Source organism: Kogia breviceps, chromosome 1 (genome assembly GCF_026419965.1).
Source record: "Kogia breviceps isolate mKogBre1 chromosome 1, mKogBre1 haplotype 1, whole genome shotgun sequence".
Taxonomy (NCBI): Eukaryota; Metazoa; Chordata; class Mammalia; order Artiodactyla; family Physeteridae; genus Kogia; species Kogia breviceps.
This window is the reverse complement of record NC_081310.1, coordinates 72,995,489-73,021,498: the sequence shown is the minus strand read 5'-3', so window position 1 is coordinate 73,021,498 and position 26,010 is coordinate 72,995,489. Positions and strand designations below refer to the sequence as shown.

Genomic DNA, 26,010 nt, shown 5'->3' with positions numbered 1-26,010 from the left:
CCACCTGGGAGTTTGTCAGAAATGTAAATTCTTAGGGTCCACCCTAGACCTACTGAATCAGAAACTGGGTATGGCCTGGTAATTTGTATTTTAAGAAGTCTTCTAGGTGATTCTAATGCATAGTAAAGAGCTAAATACAAAATAAAGGTACTCTTATTAGACAAAATGCCTTCATGAGATGTAGCTAAAAATTGAAGACTCAGTTACATAAAAAGATTTTTGTAATAAAGTTTAGTGTAACATCACATAGTCATAATTCATCATGTAGGGACCACAGAGTAAAACCCGCCTACAAAAAAAAAAATTTTTAAGGCATCTACTTACTTTAATGTTTCAGCAAGAAAGAAGCTCTGCTGTACATCATCATGTGTAGGAGTAGAGGAATATACATCCTTCACACCAGAAAATCCACCATTGACTCGGCAATACTTTTCAATAGCCTGTGAAAGAGATGAGACAAGAAGAGTCAATTCCATAGAGTTTCAAACTTGGAAGGACAAGTTAAGGAACCACAGTCAAAAGTTTACAGAGATCTCTATAAGAATTTGACAGTTTCAGAATAAGGTTTTACTTGTCTGGTCTTCCTCCTTTCTAATGAAAAGCTAATTAACACTAAAAGTGTTTATTTAATCAAATTGTTAACTTTTATATAGTTCCATTTTGATCACAACTTGGTTTTTAAAGTCTCCTTACCAAAGGTTTGGTACTTTTCTCTATCTAATTATTTTAAACATTTTGTTTTACATCTTTATTGGAGTATAATTGCTTTACAATGGTGTGTTAGTTTCTGCTTTATAACAAAGTGAATCAGCTATATGTATAGCTACATCCCATATCCCCTCCCTCACACTCTCCCTATCCCACCCCTCTAGGTGGTCACAAAGCACCGAGCTGATCTCCCTGTGCTATGTGGCTGCTTCCCACTAGCTATCTATTTTACATTTGGTAGTGTATATATGTCCATGCCACTCTCTCACTTCGTCCCAGCTTACCCATCCCCCTCCCCATGTCCTCAAGTCCATTCTCTACGTCTGTGTCTTTATTCCTGTCCTGCCCTTAGGTTCTTCAAAAACGTTTTTTTTTAGATTCCATATAAATGTATTAGCATATGGTATTTGTTTTTCTCTGACTTACTTCACTCTGTGTGACAGACTCTAGGTCCATCCACCTTACTACAAATAACTCAATTTCGTTTCTTTTTATGGCTGAGTAATATTCCATTGTATATATGTGTCACATCTTTATCCATTCATCTATCAATGGACACTTAAGTTGCTTCCATGTCCTGGCTATTGTAAACAGTGCTGCAATGAACATTGTGGTACATGTCTCTTTTTGAATTATGGTTTTCTCAGGGTATATGCTCAGTAGTGGGATTCCTGGGTCATATAGTAGTTCTATTTTTAGTTTTTTAAGGTACCTCCATACTGTTCTCCACAGTGGCTGTATCAATTTACATGAATACGTTTTTAAACACATATTCTTCACAATGATCATGCATCATTCCCACTGTAGAACATCAGAGCAGTTTAAGGATACTGTGAAAGTATCAGGGAGGCATGACTAATCTTTAAGCCATTTAGAGACATTTCTCAAAGGCATGTTTTCATGCATAACATATTCAAGTTTGGAAATCTGAAGATGTAAATTGGAATAGTTAAAGCTACAGAAGACATGAGATACCACTATTCTATCCCAGCTTGTCTTCCCTTTTCTTTCTTTAAACCCAACATGGGAGCCAGTGGTGGGAAGGAAGGAAAATTCTATTTAAGATGTGAGTTCTTCTCTTTTGTCTCCACACTGTACCCCCTTCTCATCATGTCATACTTTTGAAACTTGTATTTTAAGTATAATTATTTCAGTTGTTGTTCTTCAGAGTTTGTGTGTGTCCATATAGGCTATAGAAGCAAAATTTTAACTCTGTAATTCAAATATGGACAGATATGGGTTAAAGTTTGAGCTTCTCAAACCTTTAAGAAGGCGCAGAGGAAAAAAAAGAACCTTAGGAAAAGGATAAATTATCCTTTAGTGTTTCCCAATGAGAAGATGCATTTCTGCCACCATCTCTCACCTCCCTGCCCCACATGATTCAGATACATCTCCCATATTCCTCTAAATAAGAAGCATTACATATTAGTGGACATTCAAGTCATATTCATTGGATTACTTTACCTATTTCCCCTATATAAAATATTGCTTGTTATATGTAAGCGTTAGTAAAAGCCATTGCTACACAACAGAAGTGTGTGTGTGTGTATGTGTGTGTGTCCTATTCTCAAACCACTGTGCCAGCATTTTGTCTATCTCTCAACTGCTGCAGAACCCTCCTGCACAGAGAGTTTCACTAGTAGCTGTGTTTCCAATTTTGGACCCAGGTAGTCAGAGAAAAGCAGCATCAATAAATGCTTCATCTGTTCCTGCTCTGTATTCATAACTGCCTTGTTTCCATTAATATTCTCTTACTGTTAAACTCCATAAGGACCATCTATGTCTGAATGACAAATGACACATAAGTGTCCTCACCTTAGTTTGTCTTTATCACATTATTCCTAGATTATCACAGTGGTCTCCAAACCCCACCAATTTGCAGATTATAATCAGATCCTTTTGCTTTGTTACTCCCCACCAAAAAGTCTTCAGTAGTTCCTTCCCCTTTCAAAAACCTTTAGTAGTCCCATAATGGATTCTTAAAGTTAGGGAGCTTTGGTGGGTAGGAGATAGTGAGGAAAAACAAGATCTGAGGGGTTTTTTAGACAGGCAAAGGACTTTTAATCCCCAACTGCCAAATGAGAAACACTTATATATTAACTGAGAAAACTAAGTATCTGTGTGTTATTCCTGAAGCACTGAGTAAAGTATTCATGCCTTGATCTGGCATGTAAGGACATCTATATAATGGCTCCAAACTTCTCTCTCTCTTGAGTTGCCCCTGTGAAACCTTTTTACATAAATTGGTCTATATTCTACCCTAAAACACATCTTGCACATTCTTGTCTGAGCAATTTACTAACACTACTTACCTCACCATTCGAATGTCCTAATTCTATCTAGAGTGCAAGTTTAAGCTAAACAATTTGAATATGAATATCCATCATAATTAGTACTACTTATCATAATTAGTATGTCTTAAAGAATAAAACACCTCCTCACTCCCAGTGATAAGCTATACTTTCATGAAAACACTAATGATTTCTCTTCCTCCCAGGTACTGATGACAATGGAATTCTCTGAAAGGCTAGCATTTTATGAGTAAACAATTTGCTTATTTTACTAACCATTAAAAATTCCTCACTTCAAATACACACACACACATATACACACACACATATATATATGGAGAGAGAAAGAGAGAGTGTGTTGGGGTTTTTTTGTCTTTCAATGTAGAAAATTTTTAAAAATTCACTAGTCCTTCTTATGGTGCCACTAAGGAATTACTCTGAACACAAGCTGAAGTGAATGGGGGTTAATCTACCCAGGCTGTGAATCTGGGCAATTTCACAGTGATTTTATTTTTCCCCCAAAGGTTAAGCATTAATAGGCAAGTATAGAAATTTTATAATCATAGTGAAAAACTGCCATTTAAATGACTCCTTTAGTTATTCAGTAAGAATAATGAGTGAATACTAGGAGGAAAATGGTTCTAATAGAAAACTAAACTGGATTTTAAGGTTTACTTCTACTGCTTAAGAAACAAACAGTTTTTCCATCAAAAAAATGAAAGTAGCCCTATAGTTACTGAACATGAGGTAACATGGATGAGGATACATGGCACTACAGGAGGCTTAATTGAACACTCTTGCACATAAAGTGAAATATTGGCTTATTTACCAGTGCTGCTTCCCAGCCCCACTCCCTATATCTTGGATCATGAGTGAATCGCCACAGGTACCAATAGGTTTCAATTACTTCTGGACGTAGGATGTAATACTTTTCAGCCTGCCGAACTGCCACAGCCTCTACTGCACCATCAAACTTGAATGATTCAGGACCTAGCTTTAATGCTGTAACATGACAAAAGAAATAAATGAACACAATAAACCATTTGTGTTTGTTTGCCAGAGTTTTTTCCTCCCCCTGAAAGAATGCAGCATGAAGTAAAGTTGTTTTGTTGTTTGTCTTATTTTTATTGTTGCTGTTTTGCAAAATCAGTGATTTTAAAAGATCTGCATTTGATTTTCTTACAAATATTCCTATTATTCTGACATAAAATATTTCTCATAAATAATGTACATCAACATACTGCTGTATCTAACTAAACTGACAAAAGTCTAGTAATCCTTTGGAAACAAATGCCAAGCTAGACATAAACACATCATATATTCTGTTTTGGTCCAAAATCAAATGAGACAGGTAACGGTTGTGCACAATTATTTTTTTAAAAGTCAAGACAATTTAAAAGTCCTTTTAATATAACACATACATATAAGAAAACATTTTAGAGCTCTGATTTTGAATTAGATTTAGTTAGTCCCTAACCTTTTAAAGCATACCACAGTAAGAAACAATACATTTTTAAAACTTAAACCAGTTTTAAAAATCATCTCTCTTTGCCTGTAGCGTCTGTATATACAGCTAGGAAGAGGTTCAAAACGCCAACCACTAAGAATTTCATCAGTAAATTGCCTATTTATCAGTTTGGATAAACACTTGAAACTAACACAGTATTGTATATCAACTATAGTTAAATAAAAATTAAAAAAATTTTAAAACATGGCCATAACACATATATTTCAACATTACATAATACTCCTTAAATGATATGACTTCCATTCAGGCTGGAATATAGCACTACATGAAAGGCTTTTTAAGAACCTCTTTCTAATCACACCCAGCACCCTAAACCTGGCAGTATAAAACCATCCTCCACTGGGGTGCTGGAGTCACACACAATTACCACTCTCAGCTGCCATCTTTCTTTCTTTTTACTAGTTTGTACCAGTGGCAAACAGTTTCAAAGTCTCTCGCCTCTTTCAAGAAATGCTGGACACTTTTATATTTTCTCAGAAAAGGGAGAGTAAGAACTATACCATAAACAAAATCATGCCATAGTTGTTGGCATGACATGTGTTGCAGCAGCCAAATTTTAGCATTACAAGGGTGATGCCATAAACTCCAAATAATCACAATTCAAAGAAGGTGAAAATAAAGCATTTTGTACCACTCTCCACCCCCAAGAAAAAACACAAAACCAGAAACACTACAGTGATGGTAGATAGCTCTATTAAAAACAAGGCATGTGATCCAGAAGAGTTAACACCCACAGTTTGTTTACTGTTAAGTCTTGGAGAACTAAAGCAGAACTTAAGCAGGGGTTTTTAACCTGAGGATCATGAACTCTACGGTAGGCTTTGGAAGAGGGAGATTAATGGTGTGCCAAAGAAGCCTCTGAAATTACATGCTAAACTTTATGTGTGCTCATACAGCTCTGACCACCTCCTCAATGGGATTTGAGGTTAGGACTAACTAAGAAATTATCAATGTTTTGTAAGAAAACTTCTACTCAGCTTATTGACAAGGTCTGGCATACAATCAAATATATCTGTCATTTAATAAATGCTTTAAAAATAATAAAAGTCAAACATCATAAGCACTGAGATGATGGTAATCCACTAAATAGTAAGATAAGTCATTTTGTCTGGATTTCTTGTTTTTCTTTTCTCAAAGACTATGAGTGTTAATTGATCATACAGAGTTTTCAAATGATACTCTTAAGGCTAACTTTAAATTAGATAACTTCTGTAATTATAATGATATCACCTGAATTGAAGTAGATATTGGCTGCATGGAACTAATATTTTAGACATCTTACTAAAAATTTTATTTCACTGATCAGTCATTTATAACTTCACAAATAAAACATACCAGAAAGATAACATATTTGTTCTGTAAGGAGCTGGTGAGTAAAAAACACACAAGTCACATCCATTGGTATGCAGTATATAATATATACATACCACATACCATTGGTATGTGACATGTAATATATACATACCACATCTATTATTTTTGTCAAATCATTGCTTTCATGTTTCTGAGGGCATTATTTCTTAGGTGCTCTTTTGTCTACGCAATGCTGTAAAAAAATAATTTCATAACATTCTACCTTGTACTTAATTTCTACTCCCTGTCTTAAATTTCCCACTTATATTTGATATGTCATTTCTAAAAGGAAAATAATGAATCCAACAAGTAAAAATTGAGTCAAAATCATAAATAACTTAGTGTCTAGGTAAAAAGAACTCTAGAGGATACAAAAATCATATAATGTAGGTAAAGGAAAGACACATGCACAAAGAAAAAATTGAAGTAAAATATCAAATGTGATAAAAGTCATTTGTAAGAAAATAAAAGATAATTTTAAAGAAGGCACAGATTAGTTTGTAAAGTCATGGGAAAAAAAAATTCATGAGTCCTCCAAGATAGGTAGAATCTGTAGAAATGGAAAAATAAGTACACTTAAGTCAACAAAAGAAATTCAACAAAAGCTAAAAAGCATGAGGAATATTCTGGGACAGGCAATCTGAATACAGTTTGAATGGGTTAATAGTAAGGAAAGAACTTAAACTATTTTCCTGTATCCTTCCCTCCTACTAACTTCTCTTAAGGAAAAAATAGTTGTAGAAACTCTTAAAATATGTCCATTACTCCATGTTCAATGGATGTTTTGTCCATTGGACACGTTATATGTATCTAAAGAGATTAAATTTCCCCCAAAAATGTGATAGTATGCAGTCTAAGAAAGGTGTTATCCAATTTCAATATGAAATAAATTAAGTTATATAATAGTCATTATTTTAATGATGTTCAGCAATTTTTGTTTTCAATCTAGAAACCCAGATCAAGAAGGTACTATATTTTGGAAGTCTAAGATCTGGTTTGGCATTAATTTTGCATTTTACCTCAGAATAAACTAAAACAATGTACCAATCTAGCTTCCCATGTAGGCATAATAATGTTTAACTACCAGTAAGTTACTGCTCAGTCTCATGAAAACATTCAGCAACATTTCCTACAAACCCAGCTAAGTATTAAGCAGCAGGCCATGTTTATCAGTAAGTGGAATATATGAAGAATACCAGAGTTTGAAATAATGTGAATTATAATTCCAACAAACTGAAGTGAAATCCCAAGGCAGTAATTATTGTATGAATTTAGCCCAAATAACTGCTAAGAAGTGAATATATTTTTAAACAAGTTTGCCAAAAATTATAGCATAGCTATAAGAAAATACAGCAGAAGATGTAATGGTGGGAAGTAAGCAAAACTAGACTTGCACTTCTTAATTAAAGGATCTAAGGTGAGATTAAAGATAAGTAAAAACAGTGAAAGATGTGAAAATATAGGATATAAATCAAATAGTAATCTTTTGGGGCATACGATGGCAAAGAGGGTCACAGGTTCATTGACTGGCAATGTGAAAATGATGTCAGAACAAGCATGACAGCAACAACCAGAGACTGCATTTTTAAATTTTTCATTTGTACTCACAACATTCTGAGGAAGACAGCGTAGGTATTATTATCCCAATTTTTTGCAGATGGAGCAACTGAGGCTTTAGGAAGGCTAAATGATTTGCCTAAAGCTCATAGATAATAAATAGTGAAACACGGGATTTTTGCATCCTAGTTCACATGTTCTTTTCATAATATCAGTGTTTCATATAAGCATTAAGAAATGTGAAAGTCAGAAATATAGGGAATCCTTTCGTAACTCTGGTATTCTATGAATTTCTCAAAGGCAGGGAAGATATCTTGTTCACACTTCAACCTGTAAGAATCCAGCATAATGCCTGGCACATAATATGTGCTCCATGTTTAATGGAGTGAATGATTAATATAATAACCGTAATATACCATATTTTAATATGTCTGTTGCATGAAATGCTACTATTTTAGATCTAGTATTTGATTTGTGGTCAAAAGCTTCATAACAACAAGTCTTATTATCATGGGTCCTAGTACAAACACTTAATATCCACTCTGGTCCTCAATGTTTTACTTATTTCAGCTTTAAGTATATATTTGATATTCTATATCAACATCATGACTATATATATATATATATATATATATATATATATATATATATATATATATATATTTGGTGGTGGTACGCGGGCCTCTCACTGTTGTGGCCTCTCCTGCTGTGGAGCACAGGCTCCGGACACACAGGCTCAGTGGCCATGGCTCACGGGCTCAGCCGCTCCGCGGCATGTGGGATCTTCCCGGACCGGGGCATGAACACATGTCCCCTGCATCAGCAGGCGGATTCTCAACCACTGTGCCACCAGGGAAGCCCATGACAATATATTTTAACTTCTATCTGTAACTTAGATAACAGACTTTGGATGTATTATATACTAACTTAAACCACCACAAAATAACATCTGCTTCAATGTCCCTTTGACTTAGTTACATTTTGTCATGAAATGGAATCCTTGATTTAATTACTGAGAGAAGTGAAGGGTCAATTTCACCACAAATTCAATTCTTTATTATATAAAAATAACTTGACAGATTTATGAACTAAGATAAATTTTAAGCCAACCATATTTGTTTCATGGTACCTGATGATAAATTAACCCTAAAACATAAATTCAGTTATTTAACTAAAGCAACAATTCAACTTCTGAAATCACAATCAGAAATTGCTGGTTTTTAGTTTTTCAGGGAACTCATTTTCCGTTATTTCATATAGAAACATACATTTTGGGAACCTCCCTGGTGGAGCAGTGGTTAAGATTCTGCCTGCCAATGCAGGGGACACAGGTTCAAGCCCTGGTCCGGGAAGATCCCACATGCCACGGAGCAACTAAGCCCATGAGCCACAACCACAGAGCCTGTGCTCTATAGAGCCCGCGAGCCACAACTACTGAACCCGTATGCCACAACTACTGAAGCCTGCATGCCTAATGCCCATGCTCTGCTACAAGAGAAGCCACCACAATGAGAAGCCCACGCACCGCAACGAAGAGTAGCCCCTGCTCGCCACATCGCCACAACTAGAGAAAGCCCAAGCACAGCAACGAAGACCCAATGCAGCCAAAAATAAATAAATAAAATAATAATAATATTTTTTTAAATACATTTTTAAAGCCAGAGAAAAACTTGGAAGACCTAGTCCAGTGTTTCTCAACCCTATTCTCCAGGCTTTTATTTAAACCTAATTGCCTTCTCCTTCCATGAAATATTATTAACAAATATATACTGTTTAACTATCTATGACTATGTGTGTGTGTGTGTGTGTGTGTGTGTGTGTGTGTGTGCGCGTATGCTTTATATTTAAAGATATTTTGTGCCCCCAGGAACCAATTTTTGTCACCTGTAAAACTGAGAATTGTCTCATTTTTTTAGGTAAGGACACTGAAGCCCAGAAATATCACATATTTGCCTAAAGCAACATAAGAGGTTCTTTTTAAAGGCACAAACAACTTAAAATTATTGGTCAACTGACCAAGAGACAAACTACTAGTTATCTAGATACCAATTATACACTCAGTGTAACTAATATCTTTATAGGCAAGGCATGTAACCTAAATCAACTCTGTATTCTTTTAAACAACTGATTTTACAGAAGCTGAAATAAATGGATGAAATGGATTCTTCTATATTAAAATAAACGTTAGCCCATACATCCCTAAAAGCCCTACCTATTGTCTTTAAAACAACTTCTTCAAAATCTTTATTAACAAAAACAGAATTCAGAAAAATAATTTTTAAAAAGATGCAGGAACATTATTTTCAGAATTAAAATTCATGTTTTTAAGAAAATGATTTACTGTGTCAGAATAAATTATTTTGAAGTGAAAACTGCCTATATATTTCCCTTCTAATTCCTGGACATATTTTTATCTTAGAAATTATTTTAGACTAAGTAATTAGCATTAATAATATTCTTACCAGTTCTGTCATATGACTCATGACATGTACGTGCAATTTCCGCTCCTAGCTCTAAATAATGTCCAGCTTGATCCATTCTAGAACCATCTGCTCCTAGTACAAACATTCCCCCAGCGAAGCAGGCCAAATGCCCCATCTTCTTTTCCAAGTGTCCGTTCTTCCATTCTCCAATAAAGGTAAGACCTCCCCGAGACTTCCTAATAAGATGTTTTTCTATAGCCTATAAGAAAGAGTAGATATTCAAAATTTTAGAGGACAAGTGTTAGTATTCAAACTTACTACATCCTTCTCACACAAAACCTTGGTAATATTAAATTCTACAAAGCTGTAACTTTCCCAAACTGGAAGATTTAATTTACAATAATTAAGTTTGGGAGTGAGCAATCAACTTACACATAATCTTGAATAAATATCCAAATCACAACTATAATGATACAAGGTGGAAGAGAGGAGACTGGCCTCAAGATTACCTTTCAACACAACACTACCCATATTACAGGTTTTTTCTTCTTGCTCTAAATGAAATTCATAATAATCAGTCAATTGAGGTCAGGATGACAAGTTATAACCCAGAGGCTCTACCAGTTTATTTTCTATTTCATACAACAAAAAGTGAATAGGAAGTTAATCAGAAAGTTAATCAGAAAAATGTGATTTTGATAATCAGTTAAAATGGTTTCTTTTTCATGCAACTATACATCTTGTCAAAGTGTTTTAAAAAGGCATATTAGGTGAGATACATTATACGTTATAAAACTTAGAAAAACAGTTTAAAGTTCAAACTTAACTCCTTAGTCCCTTACTTCACAAACTTAGGCATTTGTTTTGGATGCTGTGCCAGGGTTAAGAGAGGCCATGAGGCAATGTCAATTTTACTTCTTCTGAAATGTCAACTTTCCTTAAAGCAGTGGGAATAGAAAGATAAATATTTTACATTAAACCTGAATATAACACGAAGTAGAGTCCAACAATCATCACATTTCATTTTAAAAATGAAAAAGTTTAAGAGCTTTGTTCCTTTCGACCATGTTCTTAGACTTTGCTCAGAGGGGCTAAAGAATAATTCTCTACCTTTAGAGGTACTTCTTTGTAAAAGTATAAGGAATTGCATTAATTCAGTTCTCTTTGGTAGAAATTATTATACATAATTAAATACTATACTTTTCTGATAATAAAAAGTAATAAGACTCAACTCACATTTTTATTGTGGGCTGTTTTCTGACAAGCTCAATAACAATCAGCTTTTGAAAAATTTATTCTATATTCTTTATCACAATAATGTTTGTTCTACAGAAACACAGGACTACGCCTTATTCATCATCTTACACTCCACAAACCCTATAAGTGTAGTATGCATTCAACAACTGTTCAATTAATAAGTCATTTTATAAATAAATGGTACTCTTTGATAATTGTATTTGACCTGTTAGAGGAAGAAGGGGTAGCTGATAAGCATAATAATAAGGGACTACCATTGGATTATAAATGTTTATTGTTGTTTTATTTTAACCATAGTACTATGAAGCACAAATAAAAACATTAGTTTTTTGAGTAAAGGGACAATGTTTTTCATCTTTGTGGACCTCTCTGCATCTAACATGTGGGTAAACTTTTTACCAACAATTCACTTACAGACCCCTGAAATTTCTTATACGGCTCCCTTCTCTCAGTAAAATTAAGACAAATGTCTAAGAGTTCAACTTACATAAAAATTTTTGAATGGCAGTTAAGAGTAATATTATTGCTCTTCTATTAAAAAGTGTTAAACAGGGCTTCCCTGGTGGCACAGTGGTTGCCAGTCCGCCTGCCGATGAAGGGGACACAGGTTCGTGTCCCGGTCCGGGAAGATCCCACATGCCGCAGAGCGGATAGGCCCATGAGCCATAGCCGCTGAGCCTGTGCGTCCGGAGCCTGTGCTCCACAACGGGAGAGGCCACAACAGTGAGAGGCCCGCATACCACAAAAAAAAAAAGTGTTAAACAAATCCTCATAAATAGTGGCATTAATTTCTTGCTCCAAAGGGACCTTTAAAAAGGTATAATTTTTCTTCATTACTTTAAATAAAGACTAAATATAAACTTGATCAGAATATAAAACCCATAACTACATAATTTTTAAAAAGAAAGCTAAGATGTAGGAACCAGGAATATGGGTAGCCATAAGTGTAGAGGAAGGTAAGATGAGGACCGAATAATTTAAATATATTAGTTCAGAAAGACAAATTTTAAAAATGACTTATCTCAAACTAGAATGGATCTTAAAATTCATAATCATTCCTATCTCTTCTGTGCATACGACGTGTCATTTATTTTACAATTTGTATATACTCTGTCTCCTAACAGAATTAACAGTCATCGAAGATAATTAACATTGCAAAAACTGCATACATGTCTCAAAATGAAAGTTAGCCAACTGGTTATTTAAGCACACTTAGTAGGTGCTCATTTTAGACTTAAGAACTAATAAAAACGGGACACAGAAAACAAATATAGAAAGATTTTTAGGACACATATATAGCAGATGATTCATGGAAAATAATTTTAATTTATGAGATTAACTTTCAAAACAGGTATCATGCTTTTCAAAGTATATATGATTTAAAAAGCAATGACAGTACAGATGAACCAGTTTGCAAGGCAGAAATAGAGATACAGATGTAGAGAACGTATGGACACCAAGGGGGGAAAGCAGCAGGGGGGTGGGGGGAGGATGAATTGGGAGATTGAGATTGATATATATACACTAATATGTATAAAATAAATAATAAGAATAAATAAATTTTTAAAAAAGCAATGACAAATGTCATATTCTTTTTCCTTTAGGAAACATTATGCAAAATAAGGGAAAATGGTTTTAGATTCAAAATATTACAAGAAAGCAGCAAACTACGAAGAAAAACTGATTACATGGTATATGACATGTCACACTTTCTCAAAACTAAAAATAGTAAATACAGTCATTAATTTATCAAATACTTATTGAATACCTATTGTTTCAGGTCATGCTAGACAATAATAAATTAGTCTGTCTTCAAGGAACCAACAGACCAGTGGGAATGACTAAGGGTGGCTATTTTCAACATTGCAATTCTAAAATTATTACATTCTTCCTAGATAATGACTTTTCTTGCATCATAAAAATTTCTAGGTTTAAAGTTTAATAACAGAATAAAATTCTCCAACTTTTCAAAATATAAGTCTTCATAAAGAATTTTAGAAGTCACATACTAAAGTAGAGATTCCTGATTACCCATCAATTTAGTCCAATTTATTAGTCAACACACTCCTTCAAGAAACATTTATTGAACGCCTACAATGAGCGAAGCACTATAATGCCACATATTAGTTCAACTCCTGTGCATTTTTATAAACAACTATAGGGATTAGTTCCTCAAAAAGTAAGGATATAAATGGGTAATAAGATCCTTGGTTTAACTTAAAGACAAAACAACTGTAACTTTGAGTATGGATCACTGGCTAGAGTCAGAAATGGTGTTACATACAAAATACACAATTTTTAAAAGTGATTAAATTATTAAAGGGATAGGGGTTTATACTAGATCAGAAAGCAAATAATTTACAAAGTGATTAAATCACTTTTCTATTTCACAGTTTCCACTTGGAGGTATCACATATAAGTGTTTCCAAGAATGAAACTTGTTCCAATTTTAAACTTTTACACTGTGATACAGGGTTATATAAATATAAAACAATACAGAATAGTGGTTAAGAGCATAGGCTTTGGATCTAGACTCGAGTTCCAGGCTCCATCACTAACTAAGCTATGCGACCTTTAGCAAGTTACTTATCCTCTCTGTACCTTAAGGTCCTCATGTGTAAAATGGTAGAGAAGATAAAATGATTTCACATATGTAAAAGGGGTCAGAACAGGGGTCAGAACAGTTCCTGGCATGTAAAAAGTACTATTAAAGTGTTTTGTCCTTATTATTTACCCATAAGGTTCTCAAGGTTTAATGGGTCATTTCAAAAAAGAAATGTTTATGGAAAAGTATGTGAAGTTAGCTTTTCCAGTCTCTGTAGAAAATAGCTACAAGTAATTAAGGATAAATTTTCATACATAAATATGTTACACTAAATTCTTCAACAATTTCTTTAAAGTGCCACAATAAAGAAAAACTTAATATGACTATTTTATTAAAATACCAGCAAACTCTAAGGAATGTATATAATATGTACAGATGCTCATCAATTTCTATCAAATACATCATATATTCAATATGTTAATTAGGTAAATGTTTTGATCATAATTACCTCAATAGCATCATCATACATTTTTCTGGCCTCATGATCTGTTTTATCTGACATCAACCATGCTTTTAGTAAGTACTCATAAAAACTGTCTCCTAGCCCACCAACTGATGTATGATCTGCAACAAAAGAGAAAAGAGAGGATGGAGGTGGAAGAAAGAGAAGACAGAGGATAAAAAATAATGTTTTTTAATTACAATGACTATATTAAGACCAATAATTTAAACATTATAGTGACAGCCATATTTCCAACATACTTCAAATTTAGTCCAGTAGGAGTATACCATAATCACTCTCCTCAAATATGTATCCAATTTTCTAGGATATCTTTTTCTCCTGGATGTGGTATTTCACATATTTAATAGTCTTTTTCATGTATTGGCGATTACGTGGAAGAACACTATGGATGGGAATGTAAAATGGTACATCCACTTTGGAAAACAATTTGGCAGTTTCTTAAAAAGATAAACATAAACACCTACCATATGATACAAACATTCCATTCTTGGATATTTACTCATGAGAAAGAAGAACACATGTCCACTAGAAGGCTGTGTGTGAATGTTCAAAGCACTTTATTTGTAACAGCCCCAAAGTGAAAATAACCCAGATGTCCACCAACAGGTGAATGGATAAACAAATTGTGGTATTCCACAAAGTGGAATTGTACTCGGATCTACGGATATACACACATGGATGAATTTCAAAATAATAATGCTGAGTGAAAGAAGCCAGACAAAAATTAAAAGTACATATAAAGGATTGCATTTATATAAAGTTGTAGAAAATACAAACCTATCTGTAATGACAGAAAGCAGATCAGTGGTTGCTCGAGGAAGGAGTGAGAAAGGGAGTGAAGAAAAAATCATAACGGGGTATGAGGAAATCTTTTGGGGTGATATGTTCATTATTTTGATTGTGGTGATGGTTTTCATAAGTGTATACTTATTTTAAAGCTTATCAAATTGTATACTTTATTATGTACATTTTATGTCAATTTTACCTTAATAAAACTGTTTTTACAAAAGCAAGTAAACAAAATAAAAAGGATATTTGGAATCAGCCCAAACCTATCAGTAACATCAACAAATTAAATTAAACTCATCTTTTAAAATAAACTGAGACTCTCACACAGGAATTTTTAGAATTTTTATTTTATTAATCTATATAAATATTTTTTTACTTAAGATATACCTAAACTAAAACTGCCCAGGAAATTGAAAATAAAGAAACAGTCAAAAGAGAGATGAGGATGGATAGGAGGTTTATACAGAAGACTTAAGGTGGATAAAGAATAAGAAAGTAAACTGATCAAAGTTAGAGTTGTGAGGGGTACTGGTGATCCAGTTAGAATTGGAAATTATAAATTTATAGTGATTTTACCCTGTATTACTGATGATTTTCATCAGCAATGCTCAGCTAACTCTGTAGATGAATGCGAAGGTACATGGCTACATTGATACAAGTATTGGGATTTGTAGGAAAGGTAACACAGAAGACTAAATGTACTCATGTATTCTCACACTATTTTGGATCCTGTGCAGTCTAGGCTGGTTAGGAAAGGAAGCAACAGGTGATCCTCTTGTCCAACCATTCAGGATCCTCGCTCCACTGTTCACCTATTGCACGCAACCACTAAAACATCAGCCCACCTGTCAGTCTACTCTACTATTATCCCCAAATTCACAATTTTCACCACCAATGAGAACCTCAGCATTGCTTGTCAACTTTTCTATGACCCCTTGATTAGTGCTCTTTCCCATTCCCTAAAGCAGATTTTTGAAATCTCTTCTTCAAAAGACCTCTACAGCTCTACCTTCTTCCTTACTCTCAGCAGACAACCAAGCCTTCAAATTCACATAAAAAATACAGATCATTCACCCCAAAAATGTATTTTTCAACTTTCTATATCCCCATCTATCAATTTATCTATTCCCTTTGCCTGTTAAAGAGGAAGAAATGTTCCTTCTCTATACACTCCATCTGGCTCTGGACACTAACCACTCTGCTTCCTTTCCAGGAATCCCCCTCTTGGTTTATCAACTTCTACCCTTCAACTGAAACTACCTCTTATTATTAATATCTTAAAATACTCTAATTTTTCTTGACTCTACCACACTCTTTTGGTTTGATATGTATCAGGTGTTTACGGAAAGAATGGAGAAAGAGAAATCATGGATGATGTCTCAATTTCTTGCTGAGACAAATGAGTGAACAGTGGTGCTCTTCACTGAAACTGGGAATACTAGAGAGGGAAATGGCTTAAAGTGGAAGGAGTGTGAATCTTGGGCATGCTGAATTTGAGGGACTAGCTGGATAGCTAAATGTATATAACAAACATGTGGAAATCCAGAGAGAAATAAGTTGGGGGTATAACTTTGGGAGTTATAAAATCGGGATTTATAAAAATGTATTTGAGCCATAATGGAGTTTACTCAGAGAGAATGTATCAAGTGATCAAAGGACACAAATGGTACTTAGGAGCATGACACTTGTAAAAGTCATTAAAATAACACGTAGGGCATTTTTAAATTTTGCACTTTGGTCTCAAACATATATTTCTGGATATGTTGTAGATCTAAGGATTAATAAATGAGCAGGAAAAGAAAACATAAAGAAGAAAACATAACAAAATTAAAGTAGGTGAAGTAACGAGAAAAAGATGGAAAAGGCAAAAGTCTTTGGCATCACGGTTTAGGGGAAATGATTTTTAGATATTTTAAATATTGCTAGGGATTACAGATTTAGTTACAGGTTACTTAGGTTATAGGATGTAGTCTCAGTCCTGCCTGACAGGCTCTCTCCAGCTCTTCTAGACTCTTGTTCCAGTGGAAGTTTATATGCTTTATAAATAAATACACAGCAGAAGCCTGCAATCCTTGGTTAACTACGGAATTTATCACCCAGCAGTCTGACTCTCTTATTTGAACCACTGAACCATGCCTGTCTAGATGTCAAATCTGATGAACCATGTCACTCCAAGGTCCTTTTGAAATTCAGAAATTGATAACACATCATAAAGTATTACTAAATATCAGTGGTTCATATGATCTGTCTTAGCATGTCATGAAGTTAATGGCAGGTTTCTAAGAAGTTAATTCTTGAAGTATTCTTACAAGAAATTCTAGAATAAAAATTAATATTTGTATCATGTGTTATAGTTTATGAAGCATTTTCAAATATATTTATTATCTCATAAATATGACCCACACAACTGTCTTATTAAAATAAGTACAATTAGAACAGATGAAGAAACAAAGGCATGAGGTTAAATAACTTATCTAAATTATTAAGCAGGAAAGCCTGAATTAGTCTTCTAACTCCAAATATTATACCCATTCTTGCTTTTTTCAGTTTTTAAATCAGTAGTATAAAATTTAGTGAATCAGTAATGATAAATTTCCTATATTTTCTTCACTTAAGTCATTAAATGGCATAGGCTAAGTATTGTACTTTGAAAACTAGTGAAAAAATAAAGTAAAAAAAAAATTAATGATGTGCCTTAAATCTAGGATGCTTACTATATCCTTTTATATCTGTTGCCAAGTACTTTTCCTGAAGGTAATTACCATAACTATTCTCTGTGATTGCTGTGTGCATGTCACAGACATTATCATTACTCTAATTATAATACAGTTAGCCAAAGCTGAATTGTTAAATTTCAGTTCAATTCACTGTTTGTTTTGTAGACTATTTATAGTTATGACAGATGTATATTGCTCAAAGATAATAATGGAATTTGGTATACTTTTCAGAAGCTGATACAAAATATACAAAAACACTAAAAGGAACAAATTGGACAATTTAAAAGGACTGCAGCTGCTAAAGGGAAATCAGGATAGCTCCCCTAGAATTTTAAAGACCTCTTGTCAAAACAACAAGTAAATAGTTCTTTTTATAACATTCTCAAAATTAATAAATGCTGAGAGTGAACATACTCTAAAGAAGTCATCTGGATTTGTTTTGTTGTAAAAAACAAGTATGAATGAAAGAATTGGTTTTTACTGCAATTTTTTATTGTGGTAAAATATATACATATAACATGAACATTGCTATTTTTACCATTTTTTAAGTGTACTATTCAGTGGCATTAATTACATTCACAATGTGGTACAAACATTGTCATTATTTCCAAAACTTTTTCATCATCCCAAACAGAAACTCTGTACCTATTAAGCAATAACTCTCCATTCTCCTCCCACCCAAGCTTCTGGTAACCTCCAATCCACTTTCTGTCTCTAAATTTGACTACTCTAGATATCTGATGTAACTGGGATTATACAATATTTGTCCTTTTGCAACTGGCGTTTTTCATTTTAGCATAATATTTTCAAGGTTCATTGATGTTGTAGCATGTATCTGAACTTTATTCCTTTCTATAACTAAATAATATTCCATTGTATGTATATATCACATTTTGTTTATCCATCTGTTGGACTCTTTGGTTGTTTCTACGTTTCGGTATTGCAAATAATGTTGTTGTGAACACTGGCATACAAGTATCTGTTTGAGTCCTTGCTTTCAAATCTTTTGGGTAGATACCTAGGAGTTGAACTGCTGGATCATATGGAATTCTATGTTCAACTTATTGTGAAACCACCAAACTGTTTTTCACAGTGGCTACACCATTTTACATTCCCACTAGAATTGGAGAGGGTTCCAATTTCTCCATACATCCTCACCAACACTCACTATCTGTCCTTTTGATTACAGTCATCCTGGTAGGTGTGAAGTGATATCTCATTATGCTTTTAATTGCATTCCCCTAATAACTAAAGATGCTGAGCATTTTTTTCATGTGTTTATTTTCCATTTGAATATTTTCTTTGGAGAAATACCTATTCAAGTCCTTTACCCATTTTTTAATTGAGTGTTTGTCTTTTTGCTGTTGAGTTTTAGAAGGTCTTTATATATTCTGGATATTAAGCCCTTATCAGATATATGATTTGCAAATATTAACTCTCATTTATTTGCAAATAAACTCTCATTCTGTGGGTTGTCTTTCAATCTCATGACAATATCCTTTGATGCATAAAAGTTTCTAATTTTAATGAAGTCCAATTTATCTATTTTTTCTATTGTTCCCTATGCTTTTGAAGAAGTCACTCCCAAATCCAAAGTCATGAAGATTTGTCCCTCTTCTAAGAGTTTTATAGTTTTGGTCCTTAAATTTAGGGTCTTGGGTGCATTGTGAGTTAAGTTTTGTATCTGATAAAGGTAAGGGCCCAACTTCATTCTTTTTCATGTGGCTATCTAGTTTTCACAACACCATATGATGAAGAGAAAGAGTTAAAACTTTAATAATTAAGATGCCATCAGTGAGATACTGCTGGTCATTTCAAAGGCTGGCAATTCTCAAACAGTGATTTATTTTTTCCAGTATTCTAAGATTTTGGTGTGGAAAATAGCATCTTCTTATTTTAAAATGTTTTTAATCTTACTTCAAAAGTAATACATGTCCATTATCAAATTTAGATTAATAGAGGTAAACAAAAGAAGAAAACAGAAACAAACATTCAGTAAAAACCCACAGGTAAAAAACACTTTGGTTTCTATCCTTGTGGTATTTGTTTTCTCTCTTTTTCTCAATATCTTTCTAGATATTTCATATTTATTTATGTCAAGTATTCTATAACATAACTTTTAATGACTATATTGTATATCAGATCTGGAGGGATTATAATTTAACCAAATCTCTTTCATAGGATGTTTAAAAACTGCACTGTCCAATGTGGTAAGTTCTAGTCACAAATAGCTAATTAAATTTAAATTAATTAAAAGTAAATAAGATTTAAAATGCAGTTCCACAACCATACTAACAACATTTCCAGTGCTCAATAACCACATGCTAATAACCACTACTATATTAGATAGGACAGAAATAGAACATTTTCATCATCATAGAAAGTTCCATTGGACTTTCTGTGGAGTGCTTTAGAATGTTTCCAAATTATCCCTATTATAAATAACTCCAAAATTGTAAATTACCTCTCTATATATACATATATATGTGCTGTGTGTGTGTGTATATATATCTATACTTATCTCTCTCTCTCTCTCTCTCTCTCTCTCTCTCTATATATATATATATATATATATATATATATATATATATATATATATGAAAATTTCTTTGGAATAAATGCTTAGAAATGAGTCACTAGTTCAAAGGTCATACAAATTTTAATACTTTTTGAAGCACTGGATACAGGGATGTGTCCATTTTCTTTATAGATTTAATAGATAAAGAACAATGTCTTCTGTTTAAAAGCTTCATTGAATTGATTAGGGACTTGGTGAAGTGGGAAGACAGTGGGAAAAAGGTCTCTGATGACCAGATTATGGAGATGCTACAAATATGGCACTACAGATGGCAGTCTTTGTACATTCTAGTAAAGTAGTCTATACAGAAAGAGTGTACTGTTACACTATGTTGTCTCCATGTATCATCCTCATTAGCACCACTTTTAGGATTAAATATGAACATCTGTATATTGTCCATTTGTGTTTTGTTTTTTTCATGAACAGAAAACATTTATTATTTACTGTTTTTAAAAAATCAATTCCTTCAAAGATCAATTCTAAAACTCTAATAAGAAAATCACCCCCTCCCCAAACAAAACAATGTCTCCTGAGACAGAGGAAATCACTTCTACCATAGTCTCACCTAACAATTGGTACGTTCCTCTACTATCAATACAACATCTATCACATTATATTTCAACTACTTCTAAGTGTGTCTGCCTACCCTGCCTGCTAGCCTGAGAGCTGCCTGAATTCAGACCAAGTCCTATATATTCTTTCCCTATCTCCAGTCTCATTCAAGAGCCTAGTAAATAACAGACACTGATACCTTCTTTTAAAATGAATGGCCAGACATGGCCTGTCCAAGAGCAATCACCCCATTTTCTAGTCATTTAACATGCTCAACTGTTCTTCATATTCCGTTACTATATACTTATATCAAGCAATGCTCTTATTTACATGAAGATACAGTTTACAAATAAGGGCTTAAAAGTACAACCCTTCACAAATGTCACACTATATTTTAGCAAAGTACTTACACATACACGAAATAAAATACTCCTGTGAGAGGAAATTCATGTTTCCATTTTACAAGTAGAAAACTTGAAGCTACAAGAGATTAGAAACTTGCCAAAGGTAACAGTACTAGCAGATCACAGTTATATACTGAGGTTTCTAACACTATATGTAGTATATTTATCAGTACATCAAGCACAAGTTTCAATCTTTCAACAAAGCATCAGTTGTAATAGAAATACTTACACTGACCCCAGCGACCTGTTCGTGGATTCAAATAATTTGGATAAAGACCATTTGGACGATCCATTTTCTGAAGTAGTTTCCGAATGTGCATGACCTAAGCAAAATAAAATTAAGAATGCAATTAATGAAAAAAAATCATTAAGGTTTTATATTAATCTGGGCTTTGTTTTTCTCCTCACTCAGAGCCTACACTGCCATCCCACCCCCCAATCTTGTGTGTGTGTGTGTGTGTGTGTGTGTGTGTGTGTGTGTGTGAGAGAGAGAGAGAGAGAGAGAGAGAGAGAGAGAGAGATGGTAAGGAATGGCTTCTAATGACTCATTATTTTTATAAGATGAAATATGAGCATTATTTAAAAGTCAAGAAATAAAAATACAAAGAAAAGAGCACAGACGGAAACCAATTTAAATTCCAACATTGTACTATCCAGAAATAGGCATCAGAAACATCGGTGATAAACATCATTCCAGACATATTCAATGTGTGCATAACTAAACATAAAAACAGAAATAATTTCATAGAAATATAATCATAATAGGACATTTGTAATAAAAAAGTATGAAACCACTCTGAAGTTAAGAGATGAAAAAGTAAATAAAGTAAAACTAAATTGCTGAACTTTAAATATTGATCCCATAATAGATATCCCTATATTTCTAAAATTTCTAAACTTCTAATTCCTAAAAGACATCCTGAAGTTAAGGGGGGAAAAAATCATGAAACATATTAAGAAGCTAGAGACTTTCCCAGGGACTTTGTTTTGATTCATCTCTAGATTGGATGATGGATTTTTTAAGTGCTTAAAAAAAAAGAAAGCACACGGGCTTCCCTGGTGGCGCAGTGGTTGAGAGTCCGCATGCCGATGCAGGGGACGTGGGTTCGTGCCCCAGTCCGGGAAGATCCCACATGCCGCGGAGCAGCCAGGCCTGTAAGCCATGGCCGCTGAGCCTGCACGTCCAGAGCCTGTTGCTCTGCAGAGGGAGAGGCCACAACAGTGAGAGGCCCGCGTAACAAAAAAAAAAAAAAAAGTAAGCACAAAGGTATTCCATTTCTTGTATTCTTATTTAAGAATGTTATCTTCTCATCTGAAGGATAACTTAATTGGTATAAATGACTTGGGGAAACATTTTCTTTTTCATAGGACCTTATATATACTTCACTATTTTCTGGACTTGAGCATTATAACAATCCTTTTAACACAAAGTTCCCAATCATCTTTCACTCAGCTGGATTCTGTCATCATGCAGTTTTAGGAATGTGATCAGGGATGCTTATTACCTGTGTTCTTTCATGTTTGAGACCAACTCTATGTACAACAATCTCAATCTGAATAATTCCATGAACCAGGTTTAGTCAGTTCAGGATGATGTTGTTATGAAAGACGAAAAAAATCAGCGTTCTTTTGTCTCCTGAAAATTATGCATACATTGAATCTTCTCTGCTTCTCTTCTACATCTATTATTTCCTTTCTAAATCTTTTTATCTACCTTTTCATTCCCATACGTTTACTAGCCTGTCTCAATTTTGTCTTCTAAGTCTCTTACTATATATGAATGCTTTCTTTGTATTGCTTCCCTTTTGCCCTTCATTTTGACAATAACTTAATTTTTTCTTACATTTTATTAATGATATCACATCTTATATTCTTTTTTTTTTTTTTTTTTTTTTTTTTTTGTGGTATGCGGGCCTCTCACTGTTGTGGCCTCTCCCGTTGCGGAGCACAGGCTCCGGACGCGCAGGCCTAGCGGCCATGGCTCACGGGCTTAGGTGCTCCGCGGCATGTGGGATCTTCCCGGACCAGGGCACGAACCCGTGTCTCCTGCATCGGCAGGCGGATTCTCAACCACTGCGCCACCAGGGAAGCCCACATCTTATATTCTTGTTTCATAGAGAATAGAGCTTCATTATCTTCTCTCTCATGGTGATGTTTGGTCCAGGTCTTCAATTGCTATTTTCTGATAAGCATTTTTTGCCATCATTTATTTTTCACATTTTTTCCTTCTTTTTTTTCTGGTAATATTTTTGTGTAAATTCTATACATGTTCTTTTTTGATGACTTACTCATTACTGTTCTTCTTGAACCAGCAATTCACATGAGCTTTGACATAAAAGGATAAGTAGAGTCCAAATGTGAATGTGCTTTTTTAAGCCTTTGCTTCTCCTCAGGCAACTGAAACTAGCAATGCATCACTACACATAATAGAGAATCTGTCATTCATTCTCTTCCCTCACCAAAGTGTATGGGCACAAATACAGCTTGTTAGTGAGATTCCTAACTGAATTCTGTTTTTCTAGCTTCTCAACACATCATATTTAGTGGGGTCCAAAGAAGCATCCACCATCGGTCTGTGATCCTGTTCTCATAGCTGCTAATGAGGATTTGGTTTTGTACCTCAAGATGTACCACTTAATCTAGAGAACAGCTCTATTAGCTTTTTATTTTTGAAATCTGTAGCCACCAATATCCTCTCCTCAGTTACCCAAACCTCTCTCTGACCTTGATTGCTTATGCCAACCTTTCTTCCTATTTTGTTACATGAAGTATCAAGTATCTCCTAATTTTGTTAAAAATGAAGTTCATAGTTCTGTTTCTCCTTTTTGTTGCTTTTAGGTGAGTTCTATGGGTTAGATCCTCCACTTAAGAATTACCATAAAGGACTTCCCTGGTGGTGCAGTGGTTAAGAATCCGCCTGCCAATGCAGGGGACATGGGTTTGAGCCCTGGCCCAGGAAGATCCCACGTGCCACAGAGCAACTAAGCCCATGCGCCACAACTACTGAGCCTGCACTCTAGAGCCGGTGTGCTACAACTACTGAGCCCACGCACCACAACTACCGAAGCCCACGCACCTAGAGCCCAGGCTCCACAAGAGATGCCACCACAATGAGAAGCCCATGCACTGCAACAAAGAGTAGCCCCCACTTGCCACAACTAGAGAAAGCCCACACACAGCAACGAAGACCCAACACAGCCAAAAATTTAAAAAAAAACACCATAGGTTAGATTATCTCTGTTTTACAAATTTATCATCTTTTTCATCTCCTTATGTTTTTCCCCACTTTCACTGGTTATCTCTTGATTTTATTCCATGTCAGTAATTCAGTTTTCAACTATGTACAAGTTATTTGTTATTTTTCATTTATTTATTTTACAGAAATATATTATGTAAGGCCTCAATTTGTTTCTTTAGCTCTACAATTTTCTTGTATTTTACTGTTTTATTTTGGTTTTGAGTTCTAATTTTACTGAATTCAATCTCTATTATAGTATGAATTGCTCACAGAGACCTTTAAAATTTCAAACTGGGTTCTTTATCAGTCTTTTCCATGCTATTTACTGCCCTGATTTTGCTTCCTGCAGTATGTCTGTATAACTGCCATGCTTTCTTTTTCATCTTGCTCACATTTAACTGGGTCAGCTCTGACCTGAACTTTGGTTTGATAGAGTATAGCTGAATTGTCCTCAAATTCCTTCCTACTGTGTGTGTGCGGGGATATTCTCCCCTTCTGGGTACACTTTGAGGTTTGGCGTATTAGTGTACTAGCTCATTTCCTGAAGCCTCTGCACTCACAAAGGATGGAAGGTGAGAACCCCTCTCGTGCTGTGGGAATTATATACTGGATACCCTACGCACTGGTCTCCCCTGTAAGATTAATAGGGAATACCAGGAATTTGTTGACTTTCTTTCTCTGCCCAGTAAGGATTCAAGATAGGGTGGGAAACAGACTTAAGTATCATAGCAGAAATGTTTTCCTTTTTTTTTTTTTTTTTTTTTTTTTGCCATCACAAGTTTATGACATGAGGCTACAGCCTTTCCTTCTTACATTGTTATTGATGAATTTTTGCTGGTCTTTATTATTTTCACTGTTATTGTTCATTTAATCAGCAAAGGGAAAATTCTGTGATCTGGCTCCATTTTGCTATCTTTAACTGAAAATTCTTCTCAGTTGATGAAATATTTCTTACACAGAAAGGAATATATATATAGATTCTACTCACACCTCAATTTAAGAAATACAACACTTCATAACCTTTGCTGTTCTGTTTACTGCTGCCCATTCACATACCACTGCCCTTGTCCTAGATATCATCACAGCTCTGAATTTTATGTTCATCATCATCCTGATTCTATTAAAATCACTTTTGAATCCCTAAACGATATTTTATTCAGCTCTGCTTCTTTAAACTTTATAAAAGTTGTATTATACTCTTTTGATTGATGAATGTGACCATAATTAATTTATTTTCACTGCTGTATTAAATCTTATCATATAAATTGCTAATATAAACAATGTTTTTATGTATATGATATAAATGTACATACCAAAGAGTGGAATTGCTAGGTTATAGAATATATGTATTTTCAACTTTATTAGATTTTGTCTTTTAAATTTAAACCATTAATGCTCCTAGAATTGTTATAATCTACAATGCTACCATTGTTACAACATTTCCATAAATATGTGAGTCTGTTTAAGGGCTATTTATTCTGTTCATCAGTCTTACTTGTCTCTGTGCACTAACTATACTGTTAGTGTTGATAACTGGGTAATACAAA

General features: G+C 34.2%; 1 protein-coding gene across 2 annotated transcripts in view; it reads right to left on the bottom strand.

Moving 5' to 3' along the window:
* Window positions 1-26,010, bottom strand: part of MAN1A2 (mannosidase alpha class 1A member 2) — a 166,346-nt gene that overhangs the window by 32,558 nt on the left and 107,778 nt on the right. For both annotated transcript variants that reach the window (XM_059041343.2, XM_067034046.1), the window contains exons 8-12: window positions 21,455-21,548; window positions 14,171-14,286; window positions 9,900-10,119; window positions 3,829-4,001; window positions 325-440 (exon numbers count right to left, since the gene is read on the bottom strand). In XM_059041343.2, the coding sequence (XP_058897326.1) occupies window positions 325-440; window positions 3,829-4,001; window positions 9,900-10,119; window positions 14,171-14,286; window positions 21,455-21,548 (719 nt within the window). The remainder of the gene's footprint in view (window positions 1-324; window positions 441-3,828; window positions 4,002-9,899; window positions 10,120-14,170; window positions 14,287-21,454; window positions 21,549-26,010) is intronic.